This window comes from Canis aureus, chromosome 3 (genome assembly GCF_053574225.1).
Source record: "Canis aureus isolate CA01 chromosome 3, VMU_Caureus_v.1.0, whole genome shotgun sequence".
Classification (NCBI taxonomy): Eukaryota; Metazoa; Chordata; class Mammalia; order Carnivora; family Canidae; genus Canis; species Canis aureus.
In genome coordinates this window covers 51040694-51063883 of record NC_135613.1, presented here as the reverse complement: position 1 = coordinate 51063883, position 23190 = coordinate 51040694, and the positions used below count along the sequence as shown (strand labels likewise).

The following is a 23190-nucleotide window of genomic DNA, read 5'->3' as shown; positions in this document are numbered from 1 at the left end:
CAAGCTTTGGCACAAGCATCCGTCAGGCCTTCCGGTTAGCTGTGCTGTCCTTCACCGGGTTCCCTCTCTTCTGTTGACGTCAGCTAATGCTATCTGACTTGTGCTGCTGCGGGTCAGGCCTTATCTCCCTCTGGTTCTTCCAGTTTGCCTCTTGCCCCACTGGTAGCCTGGTTTGTGTTCAGTGACTCACTCTGAGCGTGCATCTCCGTGCACACGTGCATTTAGGGGCTCGAACCTCCTTTCCTTCTCTTTGCAGTAAACCTGGACCATATTTTATTTGCTGTGATCATGGTAACTCTCTGCAGGATGGAAGCTGTCAGGTGGAACCCTTGCTGGCTCTGGGACCGAGTCCGCTTTCCTCGGAAGGTATGGGACCCCCTAGACTCACCCTAAGCCTGTGACACAGACACGAAGTCTCAGAGTCGCTGAAGGACTTCCATTTGGTTCGCAGTATTGTTTGAGGGGAAAGGAGTTTTTGGACCATGTGGCTGTCTGTCCCCTCACATGGTGTCTCCACGGAGGTGGCCAAGTGTGTGACATGTATATGACAGGTTCCGCAGGTTTCACTGAACACTGATTTCCGACCCTGGCTGCACATGAAAACCATCTAAGCAATTGCCACGTTGGGGCCCCCTGCGCCGGGGGCCTCATTCGGGGGGTGGTCTGTGATGAAGCCCGGGCTTTTAGTTCAGAGCCCTCCGTGAGCCTAGTACGCCACCAGGATGTAACCAGCCACCCCAGAGGTGGCACCTGGCTTTCTCATGAATATCCACAAATAAGTCGAAAGCCTGCCATACCCCCTCCAGACCCACCCAGGGCTTAGGCCCAGCTCTTTGGGGTCCCTGATGGTCCCAGAAGATCACTGTGCTTGGCGTTGCTGGATTTGGACGGCTGACATGCCTGCCTTGCCTCTTCAGTTTCATTAAAGAAGTGGGGTCCTGTCTGCTTTCTGGGGTGGGTGATCCTAAGAGATCCAGGGCGTCTTAGGCTCGTCCGGAGGGCAGTTCTCACAGCTGCGAGCCTATGTCTTCCTCAGACTGGCACCTGAGACGCTCTCCACGGGTGGCTCAGTGGTTGAGCATCTGCCTTCAACTCAGGGCATGATCCCGGGGTCCTGGGATCGAGTCCCACATCGGGCTCCCCACAAGGAGCCTGCTTGTATCTCTGCCTCTCTCCTCTCTGTGTGTCTCTCACGAATAAATAAGTAAAATCTTTGAAATAAAAAATTTTTTTTAAATAAATTAAATTTGAAAAAATTAAAGAAAAGTTCTCTCAACCCGCATTGGCATCAGGAGCACCCGATGGGGATAAGGTTTCCTTGCCTGCCCACCTAATAAAAAGGGAAGGAGGGCCCGGGGCTGCTGGAGGGGAAGAGCTGTGCCCACAGTCGCTAATATCCCATATCCCGGGCAGCTCCCTGCCGGAGAATGGGAACCTTGGAGGTCTATTGTTTTGAAATCTGACTCATATTTGAACAATTAACGATCGCAGTCATCTGGTTCTAGCACTGAAATACCTATTATTAAGATCCTAATCTATGGGCGAGAAAAAAAAAATACAGGTGTCTATTTAAAGGGAGGACAGGTGTGTGTGGCTCCGGGTGCTCTTCGTCGTGTGCAGCAGAATCGGGAGGGCGAGGGGTGGAGGGGAGGCCGCGGAGGGCCCACGGGCCGGCCTAGCCGTCCACCTGCCGCCCCGACCGGCCCCCCTCTCCCCTTGGGCCAGATTCTTCCTTAGTAAATTGGGGATTGCAGGCCCCACCTCAAAGGCTCGCTGCGAGGATTAAATCAGATAATGCACGTGGAAGTTTCTCCAAGCGCCGTATAATTATGAGCTGTGACGAGCAGTTTGAGAAACTGGCTTTCATAATGAGCCGCTCAATTAAGCTGCAGCCTCTCTGCTTGGCCCCCGGGAGGCCCGCCTGGGGCTGGAGGGGCCGCGGGGCTGCTGCGAGGGGCTCGCGGGCCCCACTCGAGGGGTCTTGGCCTCCGCCGGGTCCTCGTCCTTTCTTCTTGGAACCACTCGTGCCCAGAGGGGTTTGAGTGTTGGGCCGGGGCGCCACGCTGGGAGGAGGAAGAGAATGGGAAAGGCTTTTGCTCCTCTGTTTGCACATTTATATCTGCTGTGGATAAAGATCACTTATTAGAGAATATATGTTTTATGATGAGAACGTGTATCTGGTGGATATAATTAGAGACCTGAAAATTAGGGGCACCTGGGTGGCTCAGCGGTTGAGCGTCTGCGTTCAGCTCAGGTCGTGATCCCGGTCCCGGGATCGAGTCCCGCATGGGGATCCATCCCCCTCCTCCCCGCCTCTCCCTGCAGGGAGCCTACTTCTCCCTCTGCCTGTGTCTCTGTCTCTCTCGTGAAAAAATAAATAAAATCTTTAAAAAAGAGAGAGAACTGAAAATTAATTTATCACTCATTTTTAAGAGTCCGTGTTTTGCGACACCCATCGCTATAGGCAGCTCTTTAAGGAATATAATTACTAAATTATATAATATATATAATTTATTATATGTTATATATAATTACTAAAGTATATTCCTTAAAATATATAAATTATATTCCTTATAAATTATTAAATTATACTAAAAATAAGGAACCGTGACATTGTAGATATTGAATAGTGTTTGCCTTCAAATGCATGTTTAAGAATTAGAGAATGAAACAAGAAGGAAGCAGCCGAAGGGGGAAGGGGAGGACCCATCTGCAGGCTCCCAGAAGGTTCGGTGCCAGGGCTCCCCACCCAGTTCCCAAGCTGTGTTCCCACCGAGTGGCTATTGGCTCTGTCTGAGCGCAGTGCCCACCATGGAAAAGCCCCTGGAAGCCAGCAAAGGGGGGTTCGGGAGGCACCTCAGGAACGATGGGGAAACCCAGGTGTGCGTCTTCCCCATCAGCCACTGGTTGCAAGCACGCACTCCGAGGGGAGAGCCTCCCAGAGCCTCCAGCGGGCACGGGCTGCATGGTCTCATCACAGCAGGAGCCCCCTGGCTGTCATTTGCACAGTCACAGAAAGTCCTGGGGCCATGCACTGCTTTCTGACATGTGTGCAAGTTCCAGACCATCCTGGGGGGAGGGCTCCCTTTGGAGCTGGCACCCAGAATGGCTTGGGTGCCCATAAGCCGTCAAGCTCAGGAAATCTGTCCGCAGTTCAGGGAATCTTTCTTTGTGGCCAAGGAGGCTTTGCCTTCAGACTGGAGGACAGTGAGTCTCCCCCGTTTCCTTTTTACCAGGTCTCTCGTGTGCTCACTCATTGCCCGGGGCCCAGCTAGCCACTGAGGGTTTACTGCCAGGCCTTTCTTGAAGGACAGGGAGGAGAGGGAGAGGGAGAAGCAGAGAACCCGACATGGGGCTCGATCCCAGGACCCTGAGATCATGAGATCCAGGACCCTCGGATCAGGACCTGAGCCGAAGGCAGACCCTTAACCGGCTGAGCCCCCCGCAGGCGCCCCTTGATAACATGTTCTTGACTCCAGCTAGCGACCGGCTCAGTACCAAGGCTGGCGGAACAGTCCTCTCGAAACCCTAGGTGGTGGGCATCATCATTTGGCCCATGGTTCAGATGAGTAAACTGAGGTACACACAGGTAAGATGACCTATCCAGGGTGACACACCATCCATCAGCGGGGCTGTGGAAAGTCGAACCTGGCAGCCTGACTTCAAAGCCCTACCTGAGGACAGACCCCCCCACCCCCACCCCTACCTCTCTGTCTTGGCCCTGAAGAACTTTGGGGGTTAGATTTCCTTTCATAGTGGTGGTAGCACGTGGGTCCTGAATGTTCAGCCGGTGGCAGATGGCTTAACGCAGGGGGAAAAAAAAAAAAAAAAAAAACGCTTGGACTTTTATCAGACTCGACCTGCTTTTGGGTGAAATGCAAAATCTGTTGAGCGCCAGGAACTCTCTCTAATCCTCGCTCACATTAGCCCGATGACACGGCTACATTCACCTAAGTGGGTAATGGGCAAAGTGGGTCAATCCAGCTTTAGCTTAAGCAGGGGACGGCTGTGGTGCTGCGAGGCCGTCCTTTAGGGAGAACCTTCTCGCTCTGGTTTGCTGTGGAGGGAGCTCTCGCAGCGTGGGGCCCTTTCTGCCTCGTGCGATAGAGCACTTGGTATCATCATTTCACAAATGTGCTCAGGACCGGAGATGTGGTCTCGGGAGATGAGGGGTGGCTCGAAGCTGGAACTTGAGAATGTCCTATTGAGAGGTAAATATTTGGTCAGAAATGATGTGGGGGGGCGGGGAGAAATGATGTGGAAATTGTCTTTTTTTATTATTATTAATTTCCGGGCCTGTAGAGAAAGCAGTCAGAAATCACTTTCGAAGTTAATGGAAGATTGTGCATCTGTGCCCGAAACTTAATCACCAGTACACACACACACGTGCCCAACTGTGTCCTACCATGTGCTCTAAACTGGATCGAATACGGTTAACGCTGATCACCACCGTCCTCCTAGGTGATCGTTTCTAGAGAGCATCCGTTAACAGACCAGCATGTTCCAAGCATACGATGATCATTATTTTACTCCTCGTTAATCTTCCGTGACAAGGAGGTGTACTGTCTCTTATGTTTTCACAGGTGAGGAAAGGGAGGCCCAGAGAAGTTAAGACAGGTATTCGAGGTGACCCAGCTTAAATGTGACAAAGCCAGGATTTGAACCCCGGGCAGTCAGATGTCTGAGCCCACTTCCCTTAGCAGTTAGGCTGAAAGGCCCTGGCTTTGCAGACCTCACAACAACTGAATGCGGCAGGTGGACACTCTTCCCATTTCCCATGATTGAACGCTCAAGTTCAGAGAGCAAATAGGGCACAACCTTCCACGTCCGTTTATGTTGTCCGTGGGAACTGCCACCACGAAATTGCTTTCTGGCGCCAAGGTCGTGGCCTGCACCCCACCTCCACCCCAGCTCCTAACAGTTTTGTCTGCATACTTTGGTTTGAATGAATGCCGTGATAGCAATCATACGAGTCTTTTTTTGTTGTTTGTTATGGAATCTAAAGTATTTCTGAAAGCTTCTAGGGTTGGGTCTTGGGGATTTCCTCCTGGCAAGTTTGTATCGGTTTATGGTTCCATCTGATTTCACCTGGTTTTTAGGCTGCCATGTGCGTGCGTGTGTGTGTGGTGGCCTTGGGGTGTGCTTTTCTGCAGTAAAGGCATTTTTGCCAGTGGTCACTGTGCTGAAGCAGGTACCACACGGCAGGGCCGGGAGGACATCTCCCTTCCCGGGCCCAGGCTTGGTGAACATGTGAGGGCAGGGTTGTGAGGACGCATGAGCAGTAAAATCTCTGGGAGCCCCAGGTGTCAGAAGGGGTCATATCCAGAAGCCAAGAGCCCATGTTCTGACATCAGATGCTTGGGGCAGGGGTACCTGGTGACTCAGGTCTTGATCCTGGGGTCAAGTCCCTCATCGGGGTCCCTGCAGGGAGCCTGTTTCTCCCTCTGCTTGTGTTTCTACCCCTCTGTATGTCTCTCATGAGTAAATAAATAAAATCTTAAAAAAAAAAAAAAAAAAGATGCTGGGGGCAGTCAAAAAGCTGGACACCTGAAAAAATAAATTTCATTTGCATTTCTTCCCTCTTTCTACCACCGTCCCCCTCTAATAAGAGTGAGCCAGGATGCAAAGTGTTGCCATTGACACATGTGCCCAAAAGAGGTGTGACACCTTCTGAGCTGAGTTTGCTCTGCTTGCTTCCCCCCAGGGACCTGATGCCGAGGACCCTGGACGGGCAGATCACCATGGAGAAGACGCCCAGTTACTTTGTCACCCGCGAGGCGCCCGCGCGCATCTCGGCCATGTCCAAGGACACCAAGCTCATCGTGGTGGTGCGGGACCCGGTGACCAGGGCCATCTCGGACTACACGCAGACGCTGTCCAAGCGGCCCGACATCCCCACCTTCGAGAGCCTGACGTTCAAGAACCGCTCGACGGGCCTCATCGACACGTCGTGGAGCGCCATCCAGATCGGCATCTACGCCAAGCACCTGGAGCACTGGCTGCGCCACTTTCCGCTCGGCCAGATGCTCTTCGTGAGCGGGGAGCGGCTCATCAGCGACCCGGCCGGCGAGCTGGGCCGCGTGCAGGACTTCCTGGGCCTCAAGAGGATCATCACCGACAAGCACTTCTACTTCAACAAGACCAAGGGCTTCCCGTGCCTCAAGAAGGCCGAGGGCAGCAGCAAGCCCCACTGCCTGGGCAAGACCAAGGGCAGGACCCACCCCGACATCGACCGCGACGTGGTGCGCAGGCTGCGCGACTTCTACAGGCCCTTCAACTTGAAGTTCTACCAGATGACCGGCCAGGACTTCGGCTGGGACTGATGGCCCCCGCGGCCCTGGGACCTCCCAACCTGGCTTACATATCCAGAGAGATTATATGTATGTAAAATGTACAGAAATCTATTTTATAATAATTTATTTTTAATTCATAAGCAATTAATTCACTAAGCTGCCTAGCCACACTCTGTAGAGAGTTAGCCTCATGCTCTGTGAACATTCCAAAGTGTTTGCATCTTTTCTTTCCCTCACGATGGATGGTGCTTCCATTTCTTTTTGTGTTTTGTTTTGGAGTTTGTTTTTTGTTTTTTGTTTTTGGGGTTTTTTTGCCCCTCCCCCGTTCTATTTAAAAAAAGAAGAAAAGCACAACTTGAGATTTTGGTTGTTACGGGTATGCAGCCTTCGATCGCTGTCTGAATTCACTTGCCATCTCCTCGGGTCTTGGGTCTTGGGTCTTGGGTCTTGTGCCCAGCTTCTTTCCCTCATTGGAACACCCAACTGCCCCCAGCAATGTGGCTCTCTGAAGGGTCCTGTGGCACATCGCAGCCTCCTGCCTGGGTGTCGACATGTCCAAAGATGTAGACGCCAGGCCCCAGGGCTAGGCATTCCCCCCGCCCTCCCCGCGCCCCCCTGATTGTGCCCAGCTCACAGGGGCAGGGAAGTCACTACCTTTGCAAGGATACGCGCTTCCTATCTGGAGTCGGCATCCCAGGGTCCATGGACTGCAGTTTTTAATTTCAAAAGATGGCCTCTGCATCTTCTGCCCCAGTCCCTAGTTCATTAAGCAGCTTGAAGTGTATGCAGGTGTTCTTGCCCCGTCTTGCCCAGGTCACATGTGTGAGACACTTGGGTGCTGCTTTAGACCTAAAGACGACCTCTCATTTGCACGAGTGCACCACGCTCGGTTCTCCAGGCAGACAGTTCTGCTTCGACACACCAAAGAATCCCCTAGGCTAGCAGAAGCACCGGCACAAACCCACGGGGGCCAGAGGTCAGGACCCACAGGGGTCAGGTGCATCCCACACCATCAGAGTCCCCCACTTAAGGTGCTGCTGGGTGCCGAGCCAGCCCACGTGGGGCACATCCCAGTAGAGTGAGCACCTCATTGGGCAGAAAAGACAAAGAGTACCAGAAAGACAGGCAGTCCGTCAGAAGAAGAGAGTCCCTGGCTCGTTGCTTGATGTCTGGAGCTCTCCTCGAAATTCCTGGCTCATCGCCGATGGGCAGCACAGTCTGTAGCCAATAGCCAGACAGCAAGAACCAAGTGTGGCTCTGGCACAGACAGGCTGGGAAAAGAAAGCTGGCCCATGTTACCTGAAGGCGGCCGAGCTGACCCTTGTGAAGATGTTTGAGCTAGATCCCCAGCAGGAAGGCTGCCAGCGTAGCCACTGTGGATGCAGATTGCTCTCCCCACCCCTCCCAGTTGAGAGAGCCCTTGGAGATTATTTTTGATGACTGGCCTGTGGCCGTCGGGGAACCATATAGCAAGATGACACAATGAACATCCTCACTCTATCCCGTTTTCTTAAACCAGAATGCTTCTCCCCTAAAAGAGTTTTCATTCGAGTTGCTAGTTTGAGCAAGGCATGTGTGAGGAGATACACACATCATCCAGATGGTTGGGGTGTGCTATTTGCAAAGACCCTTTTGCACATTGGATGGGGATAACTTGCCCGACAGAGCAAGAGAACACGCATGAAAAGAGAGAGAAAATCCTTCATCTCTCCAAACTGAGGTCACTGGTCTGTGAGTGATGTCCTGTTGGTAATCTGGTTTGCATCTGCCCACACGTGTGTCAGCCCAGACGATGACTAGCGCACACCAAGCAGCAAAACGATCATCGAGGATGGGCACGGGGCGCTCTGTGCATTCATTCCTGAGATACTCCGTTCATTTCAGAGCTGAAGTCCCAGCCTCTCCCAAGTGGTGCTCAAGCGCCCACCGAACCCTGCTCCGCCCGCCTTCTGGCCACTTCGGTGCCCCGGCACGGCTCATGCTGTAGGATTGCAGAAATTCAGAGGAGGGTGTGCGACAAAGCAGTAGGAAGGTTTGCACACGTTTTTCCTTCCCCTCTGGGTCCCCGTCTTCTTTCCAAGCGGGACAGTTTTGATTAAGTTGTTTATCCCCTGCCTTGCAAGGGAAACAGGAAGTCTTCCGATAGAAGAAGGGTCACTGAGTCATGAACACTGAAGTGAGTCAAGATTCTATTCTGGGTCAAATCCTTGAATCCAAGCAGATGTTGGTCATTAGCAAGGACGGACCAGTGCACGTTTTTCTGTAGAAGACAAATAAATGAAAGCTGCCGTGCATCTCTTCGTAGGGGCCTGATAGCTTACAGTTCCTGACCCTTCCAGACGCGACATCTGCCCGGCGGATACACCCCATCATATGATAGTTATTATAGGAGCCCGAGCACACACATGTTCCTCCTGCCGAAGGTAAGCGACGGGTACAATTCAGCCTTGAGTTCCTGTTCTAGCAATCTCCAAGGCCACCAGCTCGAGTCCTTAGCTGCTAGAAGACAAACACCCAGTTCACGTTTTGGCACTTTGTCCCAGGGCACGCGTGGGTTTCTTTTTTTCCCAATTTACAGGAAAAGCTCTGATAATACTCTGGGGAGGGGGGTGGTTCTTGATTCCTCTCCATTTTCATTTGCTCGTTAAAAAACAAAAAGATTAGCAAACAAAAATTGGAGGTTTTCATGGTCCTGGTGTTTGTGCTGTAGTCTGGTAACCTGACGGGTGGTCCCTGGAAAGCTATTTTAGGTATAGTGATGGAATAATAAATACTTAATTTGGATGATGGAGGAAGGGACATGGTCTCTTTCGTGGGATTTTTCTTTGGAAGTCATTTTGAGTGACGGATATATACTATTGGATCTTTGGAGAAATCATTTCAGACCTTTGGAGAAATATTTCAGGCCAGGATATTTATAAGAAAGGAAAATGGAAGGTTCCAGTAGACTAGAAATACTTTTAGCGTGTATCTCAAATGCTGACACAGACATCTGTGTCATTTACGCTGACACAGACATCCGTGTCATTTTTCTTTTCCAGTTTCTCAAGAAGGAAGGTCAATGAAACCGAAAAGGTGTGGTTAGAATTCTTTTTTTCACTTTCATAACATTAATTTATGACTGCGTTCGTTCAGCCCAGTAATCTGAGAAATACTGTGCAAATTCTAGCAAGTGTGTCTTCTATAACCTGGATGTTAGAATAGCCAATATGTACAAAAAGATTAAATCAAGTATTTTGTCCTATGTATAACACAAATTACTTTTACACAGAGAAAGATGTTTCTAGGAAAAAGAAATTCTGGTAATTCATACTATTTCTTTGTATGAACAAATAAAATTTATTTTACCAACTTGTGGGTGCTTTCCAGTTTTCTTGTGTGTTGCGGATGATTCTGAAGCTCATCACATGCCTGCACATGCACATGCACAGTCATTCTGAGGGCAGGTTGATCTTGTCGATTTCCAAATGGAACCAACCTGCAAATACTGGGGGCAGATTTTTTGTAAATGACTCTGAAGGTTATGAGATCATGGGAAGGGCCCTGCCCCCGCCGGAGGAGCATTCATGGCACCTCTAGAACACCAGGACCACCATGTGCTACAGGTCTTCAGAGCCTCAGGCTCCGGCCAGGGTGGTGGTGGGAGCTGCCACCGAGTATGACAAAGCAGAACATGGATACAAGCTGGGTGATTTGGGTGATGGTAGCAGCCCCTCCTCACATACACAGTTGCATGGAGATCCTTATCCTTGAAACAGTAGAAAAAATATTTAGACAAGACAATGTTTCCATATCCTGAGCCCATAGTAAGAGACCTGTTTTGTTTTGTTAAGATTTTATTTATTTTTTCATAAGAGACACAGGCAGAGGGAGAAGCAGGCTCCCTGCGGGGAGCCCGATGCAGGACTTGATCCGAGGACCCCGGGATCATGACGTGAGCCTGAGGCAGACGCTCAACCACTGAGCCACCCAAGGCGCCCCAAGACCTGTTGCTTTTGTCATGACGTACCGTCTGCATCATGATGATTATTTATGGTCTTAAACATTTGATTCGTCCTTATGTTTTGCTTTATTTTGTTTTTCAATTTTCCATGGAGATTAATTCTAGTTTGGTACACCTCTGGTTGAGTTTTAGAGTAGCAGACACCAAATGGATAAATAAAGGCTCATATCCGGAGAGTTCTGCTTTCTTTATATTTTTTAAACCACTCCATTGAGGTGTAATTGGCCTAAAACTGAGTACATATTTGATGTATATAATCCAGTGAGTTACATGGTGAATGTTCACTCAAAATCCTCACCATTATCAATGCCATAAGTATAGCCACATCCTCCAAAAGTTTCCTCCCACCATCTTTATTTTTTTGTGATAACATTTCACATGAGATCCACCCTCCCAGCAAATTTTAATTTGAAAAGGGAATGAATATGTTCAATCTTAGGTGAAAAGCTATTATCTCCTGCCATAAAGAGGAGGTAACCAAAAAAAGAAAAAGAAAAAAACAAACAAACAAACAATGAAACCAAGCAATGCTAATACTTTCTAGCTAGATCTGACTCAAGCCAGGTTTGTCATGGGCTCACCCACTGCTCCTGGCAATGGTCACTCCTGGTGAAGACTAGCACTTCGCAAGTTAACATCATTCCTGGAAGAGTGGAGAAGAAGAAGGCAGGAGCTGCCTGATGCTATTTGGTGCTGAATCCATCAATACCCAAAATGGGAGCCCTACCACCCCACCCCACCCCACCCCGCCGATATCTGGTAGCCCGGGGGGGTGGGGGGTAGCACTGGGTTTTCTCGCGTTTTGGAAAACACTGTGATTCACACCAAAAAACATCTTGTAGTCTAGCATTCTGGGAAGGCAGTGAAAAAACCCACCCCAGCCAAGTGGAGAATGCTAGGGAGTTAGGCAGGAAACAAATCTTCATTGACATTTGGTTTTCAACACCCAGGATCAAACCTGGGAATATGCTACTAGGTGATGTACGTGTGGGCCTTGAATGCCGACCTGACTTTGCACCTGTCCCATCAATTTTCTGCTTTTTCTGCAGAAAGGTAATACAGGGATCCCTGGGTGGCGCAGCGGTTTAGCGCCTGCCTTTGGCCCAAGGCGTGATCCTGGAGACCCGGGATCGAATCCCACATCGGGCTCCCGGTGCATGGAGCCTGCTTCTCCCTCTGCCTGTGTCTCTGCCTCTCTCTCTCTCTCTCTCTCTCTGTGAGACTATCATAAATAAATAAAAATTAAAAAAAAAAAAGAAAGGTAATACAACGGATGGACTAAAAATCTACTTACTCATTAACCTGAGGGCAGTTTAAAGAAGTGGTTTATAACTGCAGACAAATACTGGAGTGACCCAGAGAGGTCTTAATAAAATACAGAAGCTCTAACACCCCTCAGACCAATTACATCAGAATCTATAGGGGGTGAGGCCCCAACATTGGTAAATTCAAAAAGCCCTCCCCCTCCAAGCACAGACTTTGAGGGCATTACGCTTCCTGAAATAAGTCAGACCAAGAAAGACAAATACTGCATAATCTCACTTATCTGTGGAATCCAAAAAAGACAAAGTCAGAGACACAGAGCAAGGGGTGGTTGGTTACCAGAGGTTGAGGGGTAGGAGAAATGGGGAGATATTGCTCAAAGAGAACAAACTTCCAGTTATAAGATGAACAAGTTTAGGGATATAATGACTATCTAATGTGATTGTAGCTGATAATACTGTATCGTATACTCCAATATAGCACGAAGAGGGTTGGTCTTAAATGTTTTCACCATAAAGAAGAAATGACAGTTATGTGATGGGTGGAGGAAGACTATGCTGGAAATCCACTTGAGATTTATAGATGCATCAGGTCAACGAGTTGTGTACCTTAAACATACACAAAGTTATTTGTCAATAAAATCTCCATAAATCCGGGAAACATTTCAAACTAAAATACTGGAACCCAAAAAGCTCCCTAAGCTAGTCTAAACATATAGCCAAGCTTGAGAGCAATGGTTTCTGGACCACTTCAGCATCTCCTGGGAACCTGATAGGCATGCCAATTCTCGCACCCAGCCTCGGACCGACTGAATCGGAAATGCCTGATTTAATAAGCCCGCCAGCTGATTTTGATTCATGCAAAAATTTGAGCGTCACTGTGTTAGAGCAGAGACCTCAAATCATTTCATATCATTTTGAAACTAGAGACCCTTGGATCTCTAATCAAGCACATTGTCTTCTGTACCAGACTTCACCAATCAAGGCAATTACTAAGCTGTCACTCCTTATAATTCTGGGTCTCCTTTTGGAAAGTCTGGATAGGTAGCGCTCTCTGCACTTCAAATAGTGGCCACTGCTGCCTGGCTTCCCTCACTCTGCTGGGTCCTGTTTTTTTTTCAGGCAGCCCTCATGCTGTCATCTCTAAGATAGTCCTGAGAGGGGAACAATAGGCTGATGCAGGAGAGCTAAAATCCTTTAAATCCCCAACTTCACCTGACCTTCTAGATTCAATCTTCAACAATATATTCCCAGCATTCCTCTGATTGTGATGATTCCTTTTTATCCTTCACAATGGACTCCCCAGACAAAGCCCAGTGATGTAAGGCTAGAGATTCCATCTAGCCCTCATGTTCCCAGTTATGAGTTGATCTCAACCTAGAGTTCCTAATAGTAGCATCCAGTTTCATTTTTCTGTTCTCATTCCTTTTTATGATTCCAAGTATGAAAGATGATAGAGTAGTCTTGTTGCACAAAATCGGCTGTAGTAATGGATCTGCATACTCAAAGCCTGTACCCACCCACCCCCACCCCCCATTTGAGAGCTTGGCATCTTTGGCTCTATGCAACAGTCTAGTTTTTGTGTGTAAACTAAAAGTGACTAAATGACCCCACTGCAGAGTTTCCTAAAAGCCACAGAAGATCCTCCCCCACTGCGCCGACAGCTGTGTGAAGGGACTAGAGGCTCCTTCGTTTTCCTTTTTACCCCTCCGTTCCTCCCCTATCTTGCAACCCTTGGTGCATAGAAGCTGTTCTAATTCCCCTGCAGAATCTAGACTGCACATGCTTCCTCTTTGGATATATTGAGCAAGAGAAGATATAATAGAGGACACCAAGATTCTGTTGGAAGCAGCAAACAGCAGAAAGTCTCTGCAGTTCCTTGAGAAGGGGAGGTGTCTGATGAGAGGAATCTCAGAGACGTTTATTTTGGATCTAGTATTTGATACAAATCGAAGCAAGAAGAGTCTGGAGTCATCGTTGGGCTCATTCATTCAATAAATATTTATTGAGTGCTTACTGCTGCTAGGGGCACAACCCTAAACACAACGCGCTTCCTGCTTTAAGGAATTCACATTCCAGGCGGGAGCTGGAGGATGTGCACAGATACAACGGGAGGAATGAGATCCGACATGGGCCATGATGAGGTGCTCTGGGAAATCAGGTCAGGAGTTCCTAACCTGATTCGGGGCAGAGGAGAGGGAGGGCCTTACCTGCAGAGCTTGCAGGATGTAGCCAGGCGATGGATGGAGAGTGATAGAGAGGCAGAGGGCAAGAAGAGCCGTATATGAAATACAGCCAGTTGGCAACTGCAGGCCATTTGGTAGGAATCAGCATAGAGTGTGTGGGGGGATGGGAGAGGATGGTTCTGGAAGGATAAGAGGGAGGTTGTATTGCAGGCCAATGAAGAGCAGTTCAGCTGCTTTTGAGCTCAGGTTGCCTACTTGATACCTCTATTTAAACATCTCCGTAAGCATCTCAAATAAAAGCATGCCACAAATGAATTCTTGATTCTTTTTCGTGTATCCCCTCCGCTGATCCCACTGGCTCAGGAGTGCTGTAGCCAGAAAACTTGGAGCCATCCTTGGCATCTCTTTCTTTCACATTCCTCTCATCTGGTCCTTCACTAAGTCCCACTACAGCGACCATCAGAAAGCTTCCCGAGTCCCTTCACTTCTTCCTGTCTCCTGTGACACCACCCCCTGGCACCAACCACCCTACCGTCTTGCTCAACTACCTTGCACCTGGCTTCCCACGCACCACCCCCTGCTCCCTCCCACCTATTCTGCTCACAGTGCTTTGGGGAATCTTTTCAAAACTCAAATTGGACTGTGTACTCCTTCTGCTAAAGACCCTTAAATAACCTCTTATTATATTTCAGATAAATCTAATTAATTTGCTCTGCAAGTCCCACCCAGCTTCACTGTAAGTGGTCTCCTCCTGTTCCCCATGCTCCAACCACAAAAGTCTTCTGTTTGCTCTCTGGGGAGAAGCCAAGTTCTCTTGTGTGGATGCCTTGGGAGCAAGGTTAATTCAGACTCATCTTTCAGATCTCAACACCCTTTTCTGCATGAATGCATTCCTTAATGAGTGAGCTCTTCTCTAGCTGTGATTATGCCAATGAACCACATGTGCTGGTGTTCACACCCTTGCGTAGTCTTTTCCCACAATGACTTGGCACTGTGCCTCTACATGCCTTAACCTTCAGTAGATGACAGAGACAGAGCTGTGCCCACTGCCCTTCACTGGCCTGGCCACTTCTGCTTCCCCTTCCTTAGAACACTCACTCTTGGGATGCTCCCCTTTGGAATCCAGCTGCCATGTTGCAAGTAGCCCAAAACACATGGAGAGACCATGTGTGCTTATTTTAGTCAACAATCTCAGCTGAGCTTCCAGAAGACAGCCAGACTCAACTGCCAATCGTCTTAACCCAACACCTTAGGGGTTCTAGTTACTCAAGCGCTGCCCCACCCCCAACCACCCCCACCTCCGCCCACTGCAGCTACAGTCAACATCACATGGATCAGAAGAACCACCCAGCTGAACCCAGTCAACCAATACAATCAAGAGAGATCATAACTGCTTTTGGTTGTAAGCCACTAAGTTTAGGGTGCTTTGAATTATTACAGAATTGGGACAATCCTCCATCTAAAGAACATATATTCTTATTTTAGCTCAGAGAATCCAGTCCCATTCCTTGATAGCGTTTGCTGCAATATATAGCTCTGCTGGTACCTCCTCAGCATTAGTTCACCATTTTCATGACAGCAGAGACTGTGGCTTCTTATTCACTAGGAAAGAGTTTTTGAGGCACCTAAAATCTGCTTAATTGTCTGTTGAATGAAGGAAGAAAGAGTTGGGATTATATCCTGAGGGCAAGAGGATAAGAAATTTAAACAGGTGAGTGACAACATAGATTCATGTGGAAGAAAAGTGATATTTTAAAAGCTAGTTTTTAATGAGGATGGAATACTTCTTAGAGAGCTCATCTTATGCTTTAAGAAACAATAAAGACTTTGGGATTTGAAAAGGGAAGGCTTTGGGCTTCAGTCTGGGTAAGAGGTGATGAGACAGGAGAGGCTAAGAGTTAATGAAAAGTAATGTGAAAGGTGGCTTTTGGGGGGCTGCAAAAAAATAAATGGGATTTTAATATTTTGAGATGGGCTCTAGAGAGACATCTAGGGAGAAACTCCAAGCTGCCTCTGCTTCCTGTGTCTGTGTCTTCACAAGGCATTCTCCTTCATGGGTGTATCTGGATGAATTCCTTTCTTTCCAAATCTCCCCCTTCTTGGGAGGAGGTCCGCCATATTGGATGACCTCACCTTAACCCAATGACATCCGCAAAAGGACTATTTCCAGATAAGGTCACATTCACAGATACTGGGAGTTAGGACTTAGGCTTACATTTTAGGGGATACCCTTAACTCCAAACAGCCCAATACCCCATTTATATTGTTAGCAAGAGGTGCTCTAATTCTCCTCCCAACATGCAATCCCCAAGCCTTTGTGGGCTTTGTGGTCCTTTCCAATGGGATATGAGAGACCTTTGGAATATCAGCTCTGCCTCTGAGAATGAAGGGAAGGTTTCAGGAGAGAGAACTGATAACCACAAGGGACATGTGAACCTCAGAAGTGAAAGACATCATCATGGACTCCCTGTAGTTAAAATTTTAGTTATTTTTCTTTAAAGATTTTATTTATTTATGAAAGACACAGAGATAGAGAAGCAGAGACACAGGCAGAGGGAGAAGCAGGCTCCATGCAGGAAGCCCAATGTGGGACTTGATCCTGGGACCCCAAGATCATGCCCTGAGCCAAAGGCAGATGCTCAACCACTGAAACACCCAGGCGCCCCCAAAATTTAATTATTTGTCTATGAGCATGAACCTTAAGGTGTACACTCGGAAGGCTGAGAGACTGGTCTAATGGATTGGAGGTGGGGGCAAGCCAACAAAAACCATTGAGAGCCAATTGGAGGAATTTAAGGGGTAAAGAAGCATCGAGGATGAAAACAGGCTTCTGAATGAAACACCTGGGTAGCTATCCATGCTGAAGCTTAGCTGGGAAACTGAGGATCAGGAGCTCCTCACTGCAGTAATACAGACATTACAATGAGGGTCCCAGATGGGGAGGTGGCTGGGGTGGGGTTCCAACTCTAACCTCTGCTTTCCCAGTTGCCCTGCTATCGCAAATGTCGCAACAGGGGCCCTGTTGGATTGGATGAGCTCCCTAAGCATCTGAGAGCTTGGAAGGGCAGGCCAAGCTGGGAGGCTCTGGGAAAAACTGTGTCATTTTACTGAGTTTTTGGTAGTAATTGTTTATTATTTATAGGATTTTATTCAGAGAGCATGTCAATTTAATTTATTTTTCCTTAACGATCCATGCACAGAAACACATGTCCATTGATAGCTTGCTCAGTAGCTTAACATTGTCATCTTGAATGTTCTCCAAGGCTTCTTGGGCTCTCAGGGGTCCAGGTGCTCACACAGCATCAAAGCAATGTGTTACACAGGGGTGTTCAGTGGTGAGTGTTTTGAACTGGCGATTGAGGACTTGATTCTGTGCAGAAGTACATCATGAAGTTAACCGTTGCTAGAATGTGATGATTCTAAAGGATCTGATTGGTAACCATTAAAATCTGGTAAGCTCTTTCAATGGAATGGGTGACCTTTTCTCTAGATTATGTGTAGAAGGCATAGTAATGAGCTCCACTGGAGACCCACATACTGCCATTTTGATGATTCCGAATCATCCATTGGGTGAATGTCCATTTGGGTCTTTGTCTTCTGCTCAAATGACCATTTACTTATCTATGTCTTATTGGGGGTCTGATCACTGGTTTCTTGGGGAGACGGGAGAAGAGGCTGAAGACTCATGAGGAAGGGGAGATGCATAGCATCAGAGCATCAAGTCTCTATTGCCCCAATTCCCCAACCTGAGGTTCTTAGACTTTCTACCTACGTGCTCAGCCCATTCCACTCCAGATTTGGAGCTTTGAACTACCACTTCCTGACTGCTGCCTTAAGAAAACTATTAACCCTCTCTGAACCAGGTTCCTTAACAGCAGATTGTAGTCGAAGCTCCTGGCCTAACAGGTTTATAAGGATTAAAGGAGAATTCATCTGTGAAGCCCTTATCCTATCATCTGGCATGTGTATATTCGATAAATGTAACTTTCCTTTATTCACCTCTCCTGACTTATCTGTGGTCAGGATGGGACAAATATCTAAAGCCTCAGGTTCAGGTTTGCGGGTACCTAAAAATAACCCCTTCAAACCCCAGTGGCTTCAGACCTGTTGGGAGACCCTCCTGCCTTCCTCTCAGCTCACTGGCCTAGTAGGTGTGAATGCTTTAGGATTTCATATTTCCTCCAGAATTAGAGATTGCCCTGGATTCCTGTCTGTTTGGGTCCTTAATGCCCCGGGTGACTCCAGCCCTCAGCTGTGATCCCTGTACCTCTCCAGCCAGGGGCTTGAGGCCAGCACTGAATGGGCCAGTTGGTACTCTGAAATCCTCATTCTACTCCTGGCAAGATGTGTGCCCTTGGGCATCTGTTCCCTATGCAGCACCCCTTTTGGGGGATTACACCCCTATGTGAGTTGGTGATTTCCTGACCCGGGCGTGGGGGACCAGCCTGCAGCCAGATGCATGGCCTCAGCCACCTCCCGTGGGCATCTCCCATGCCTGTTCTTGCTTCCCATTCCTGATAACCCAAGGGGACATGGTAGGCAGGAAAGTTGCACAGACCCCAAGTGTGAAGAGACAATGCAAGGGTTGATCAATCTGCACCTGTAGGGGGGCACCAGGGTGGCTCAGTGGTTGAGTATCTATCTGTCTTCAGCTCAGGGCATGATCCTGGGGTCCTGGGATCAAGTACCACTTCGGGCTCCCCACAGGGAGCCTGCTTCTCCCTCTGCCTGTGACTCTCTCTGCCTCTCTATGTCTCTCATGAATAAATAAATAAAAGCTTAAAAAAGAAAAATCTGCACTTGTCAAAGGAGAAACATAGATGTTAAAAACAGAGGTCACAGACAAAAAGCTACTGCCCCCCAACCCCCTGCAAGGAGTCATTTGTGGTTCAGCTTCTCTCTAACGTGCAAATTTCCCTTCCTCACCAGACTGTGGGGAGCTCCGACCATTCCCCACTTTCTCCCTGCCCCTTGCTTCTTTGCAGCCCAACCCAAATTCCATCTTTTTCTCTTTTTTAAATATTTTATTTATTCATTTGAGAGAGAGACAGAGAGAGCACAATTGAGGGGAGCGGCAGAGGGAGAGAGAGAGAGAGAGAAGCAGACTCCCTACTGAGCAGAGAGCCCGATGCAGGACTCGATCCCAGGACCCTAGGATCATGACCTGAGCTGAAGGTAGACACTTAACCAACTGAGCCACCCAGGTGCCGCTCGTTGTGGTTCTTTCTTGATCCGTCCTGTAGAGCATTCCATTTCTAAGAATATATTGCAATTGCTGTTCATGGACATTTGGATTTTTTCCCTTGATTTCTTCTTCTGTATCTACCTTCCACTCAGCATATGATTTAAACTTCTTCCTCTCCCACTAACTGAATACAACCTGCATGAGAGCAGAGACTATTTTTTTCTGGATTCTCAGAACCTGCAGAGTGTGTGGAACACAATTGGTGCCCAAAGTATGTGTTGACTGCGGGAAAGTTCACTTAACCTCCTCTTGGTTACTTAAAGTGCTGCTCAAACATTCTCTCCTCCTCCAGGCCTTCAACAACTTCTCCAGGCTGATTTTCAACAATGAAGACGATGACAGCAACAGTAGCTCCCATTGTTGAGCTTACTGTGTGTGAGAAGATTTTTTCTTTTTTCTGTTTTAAAGATTTTATTTATTTGTTCATGAGAGACACACACAGAGAGGCAGACACAGGTAGAGGGAGAAGCTGGCTCCCTGAGGGGAACCCAATGTGGGACTGGATCCCAGGACCCTGGGATCACGACCTGAACTGAAGACAGATGCTCAACCACTGAGCCACCCAGGCGTCCCTCTACCCCAACTTTTAAAGCAAACGTGGATCCAAAGAACAATACATCCCCAGGGCCATGCTGCAGCCTCCTCCCCAGGTCCCCAGATCCTGTCCCTGTCCCCTTGCCCTCCTCTCTCCCATGACCTATGTCTGGGCTGCTACTTGGAGCTACCCTGCAATTTAGGAAATCTGTCCACATCTTCACCTTCTCCATGGCATTCTGTGAATGGCCTGGGCTATTTTAGAGGAAGGGAATGTAAATATCCCTGAAAAAATAAATTTTGACCTAAAGAGTTGGTAAAATTCAAGTCATTATCATCTGGATCATCTCCAGTCTCTGAGTTGTGAAATAACATTTCGAAATGTCATAAAAAAAAAAGTGGCCTGGATACTGCAGTGATGGATCTGAAGGGCCTGACAGCTCTAGTACTTAGCTTGGAATTTATGAATCAAAAGCTTTAAAACTTAACCCAAGAAAGTTTTTTTAAGTACTACTATTTCCACCTAATTAAGGACTGTCATACAAATATGATTTATTTACAGCTATCATTCATGTATAGAGTAGAACTATCCAAGGCTTTTTAAAAAAAAATTTCTAATGACTTTAATGCATTAACTCAATCAAGGGGCTTTCTAAAAATATTATCTTTCCCCTTCTGGATAAAGAAATTAATGCCTACTTATCATATAAAATTTAGAAACTGTAGAAAAATATAATGAGAACATGAAAATTACTGGAATCCAACCACCTGGAGATAATCATGGTCGACACATATAGGAGAATATTTTGAATTTTTTTCTGTGCACACTTGTATGTAAATTTATATATGTACAGTATAAAAACTAGATAAAAATATGCATTGTTATGTATCTCACTTTATTTCACATTATATTTGTACTCATTAAACAGACTCGCAACTCTAAACATTGTTAGAAAACATGATTTTTAAGGACTTCAGGTTGTCTTTCTTATGGATTTACCATAATCTGTGTAGCCTTTTCCCCATTATTGGAAATTCTGTTTCTAATTTCTTGCTGTTATAAATAATGCTTTCATGAAAATCTTGTACATACTTTTCCCTTTTGATTATTTTCCTGGCCTAGATATAAACAGAATTAGTAGGATGAATACAGAATCAAAGGTTATGATCTTTATAAAGACTTCAAGGAATTGATCTCTTTCTTAGCAAGTTACATGGGGAAGACCATTCTTTTGTAATATCGAGTGAAAAAAATAGGAAATGGAATTAAATCTTCATTACCTCAGTTATTTGAAACACATTAAAATATGTCTTATAGGGGCAGCCCGGGTGGCTCAGAGGTTTAGCGCCACCTTCAGCCCAGGATGTGATCCTGGAGACCGGGGATCTAGTCCCACGTCAGGCTCCCTGCATGGAGCCTGCTTCTCCAACTCTGCCTGTGTCTCTGCCTCTCCCTCTCTCTGTGTCTCTCATGAATAAATAAATAAAATCTTAAAAAATAAATAAATAATGAATTTAAAAAGTCTTATAGAAAGATATATGTAAGTGATTGCCTCTGAGCAGTGAATTGTTTTTTGTTGTTCTTTGTCTTTATTTTTCTACTTCTTTAGACTTTAAAACTTTAAAAAAAATAAAAATAATTTTTATCTATTTATTTGAGAGAGGGAGAGAACGTGAGTTGGGGGGGAGCAGCAGAGGGAGAGGGAGGAGCAGACTCCCTGCTGAGCTGGGAGCCCAGTGCAGGACTCCATCCCAGGATCCTGAGATCATGACCTGAGCCAAAAGCAGACACTCAACCTACTGAGCCACCCAGGTGCCCCCACCCCTCAAAGTTCTCTGATCCCAGATTACTCTAATATCTCATCTTATTAGTGGATGCACAATTACTGCTAAAGTCTCAAAAGTTTCTTGACATTAATCATGTCAAAAAATAAAGATTCAAGGTAAATTAAAATAGAATTTTCTCAGCCTGGGTAGATGATTAGCTCAATCTGTGATTAAAGACCATTTAATTCTATAGAGAAAAGTACTCAGTTGTATGCAGGTACAATTACAATTACTTAGGATTGTACATAAGTAGTAAATTGTATTAAAGCATACTGCCTTTCAAAGGTTTTAATTAGTACACTTATTCAGAATATATTTGTTGAGACCAGCCATATCCTGACATGGGTAAGAGTGCTGAGAAAGGGGTGTAGCCTCTGACCTCCTGCAGGTGACGCTCTACTGGGAAGTAAAAGGATTCCAGTATCAATTTCAACGTGTGGGTTTTCCAGGACCACCAGGCAGTTAACTCACTATTTTTAAAAATTTTTATTTATTTATTCATGAGAGACACACAGGGAGAGGCAGAGACATAGGCAGAGGGAGAAGCAGGCTCCCCATGGGGAGCCTGATGCGGGACTCAATCCCAGGACTCCAGGATCACAACCTGAGCTGAAGGCCGACACTCAACCACTGAGCCACCTAGGTGCCCCAGTTAACTCAGTTCTGACACTCTCTACCCAAGACAGCATCAGATCCCAAGGTTAAGGGTTCAGCCTAATATGCTGCCCCTCACCCCCTGACTTCAGGTGCCAATCTGGAGTCCAGGTCGTCACTTGTGCTTCTGACAGCTTATAGATTGGAGCTTCCAACCATCATCTCCATGGGTCAGATTAATTTCCTAAGGTAGCCCACAGAACTCAGAGAAGTATTTCACTTACTAGATGATCAGTTAGTGATAAAAAGAAATAGCCAGATGGAAGAGATGTACAGGGGGAGCTCTGGGGACAAGGCGTGGGGGAGCTCTGGGGACAAGCTTCCATATTTTCTGGGTCCACCACCCTCCCCTTTCTCCACGTGTCCACCAACCCAGAAGCTCTCCCAACTTATGGAAGTTTCATTACATAGGCCCACTTGATTGAATCATTGGCCATTGGTGATTCAACCTTCAGCCTCTCTCTTCTTCAATGAGGTCCCAGCAGGACTGAAAATTCCAACCCTCTGATCACCTGGTGGGTTCCCCCAGCAATCAGCCTCCCTCCTCAGGTGCTTTCCTAGATTTGCCTCATTAACATAACAAAATACCTTGCTCTCATCCTAGGAAATTCCAAGGGTTTTTGGGAGTCAGGTGCCGGAAATGAGGATGAAGACCAACTACATTTCTTATTATAAATCACAATATTGCAGAAGGAGATGAACATTCAAGAGCTAACCACAAGTAATTACAAATCAATAGGCAACTGCAAATTGTGGTAAGTATTCAAAAAGAATACATGGCTTTATGAGAAGAGGAGCATGATTTCATCTGAGGAAAGCAAGAGAGGGTTGTGAGCTAATATCTGAACAAATAAACAGATGGTGACCAGAGAAGGGAAAAAAGAATATTGCAGATGAGTAAACTATGCAAAACCCTTCATAGCCAAATAATATTGCACGACTCATGATATAAAGCTACCATTGCTTGAAAACTGTCATTTTGTGCAGATGGTCATTTTGGTTGATGGTCCCATCGATAAATGATTTGGGAGCACTTTTCACAATAATATCTATACCACTGTTGAATGTCTTAAAAAAAAAAAGCAAAATTCAACTGAATAAGTTTGAAAGATCTTGTTGGGTTTATTCAACAGTTCATGCACGAATCAGGGAGCTTCCCATCTAACAGATAGAAAGGAGCTTGGAG

The 23190-nt window shown here is 46.9% G+C and overlaps 1 protein-coding gene across 1 annotated transcript in view; it reads left to right on the top strand.

Annotated features, from left to right (window-relative positions):
* HS3ST3B1 (heparan sulfate-glucosamine 3-sulfotransferase 3B1) overlaps window positions 1-9648 on the top strand; it is a 42639-nt gene extending 32991 nt beyond the window's left edge. The window contains exon 2 of the mRNA XM_077892576.1: window positions 5705-9648. Coding sequence (XP_077748702.1) covers window positions 5705-6323 — 619 coding nt within the window. The 3' untranslated portion in view covers window positions 6324-9648. The remainder of the gene's footprint in view (window positions 1-5704) is intronic.
* Window positions 9649-23190: the final 13542 nt, after the last annotated feature.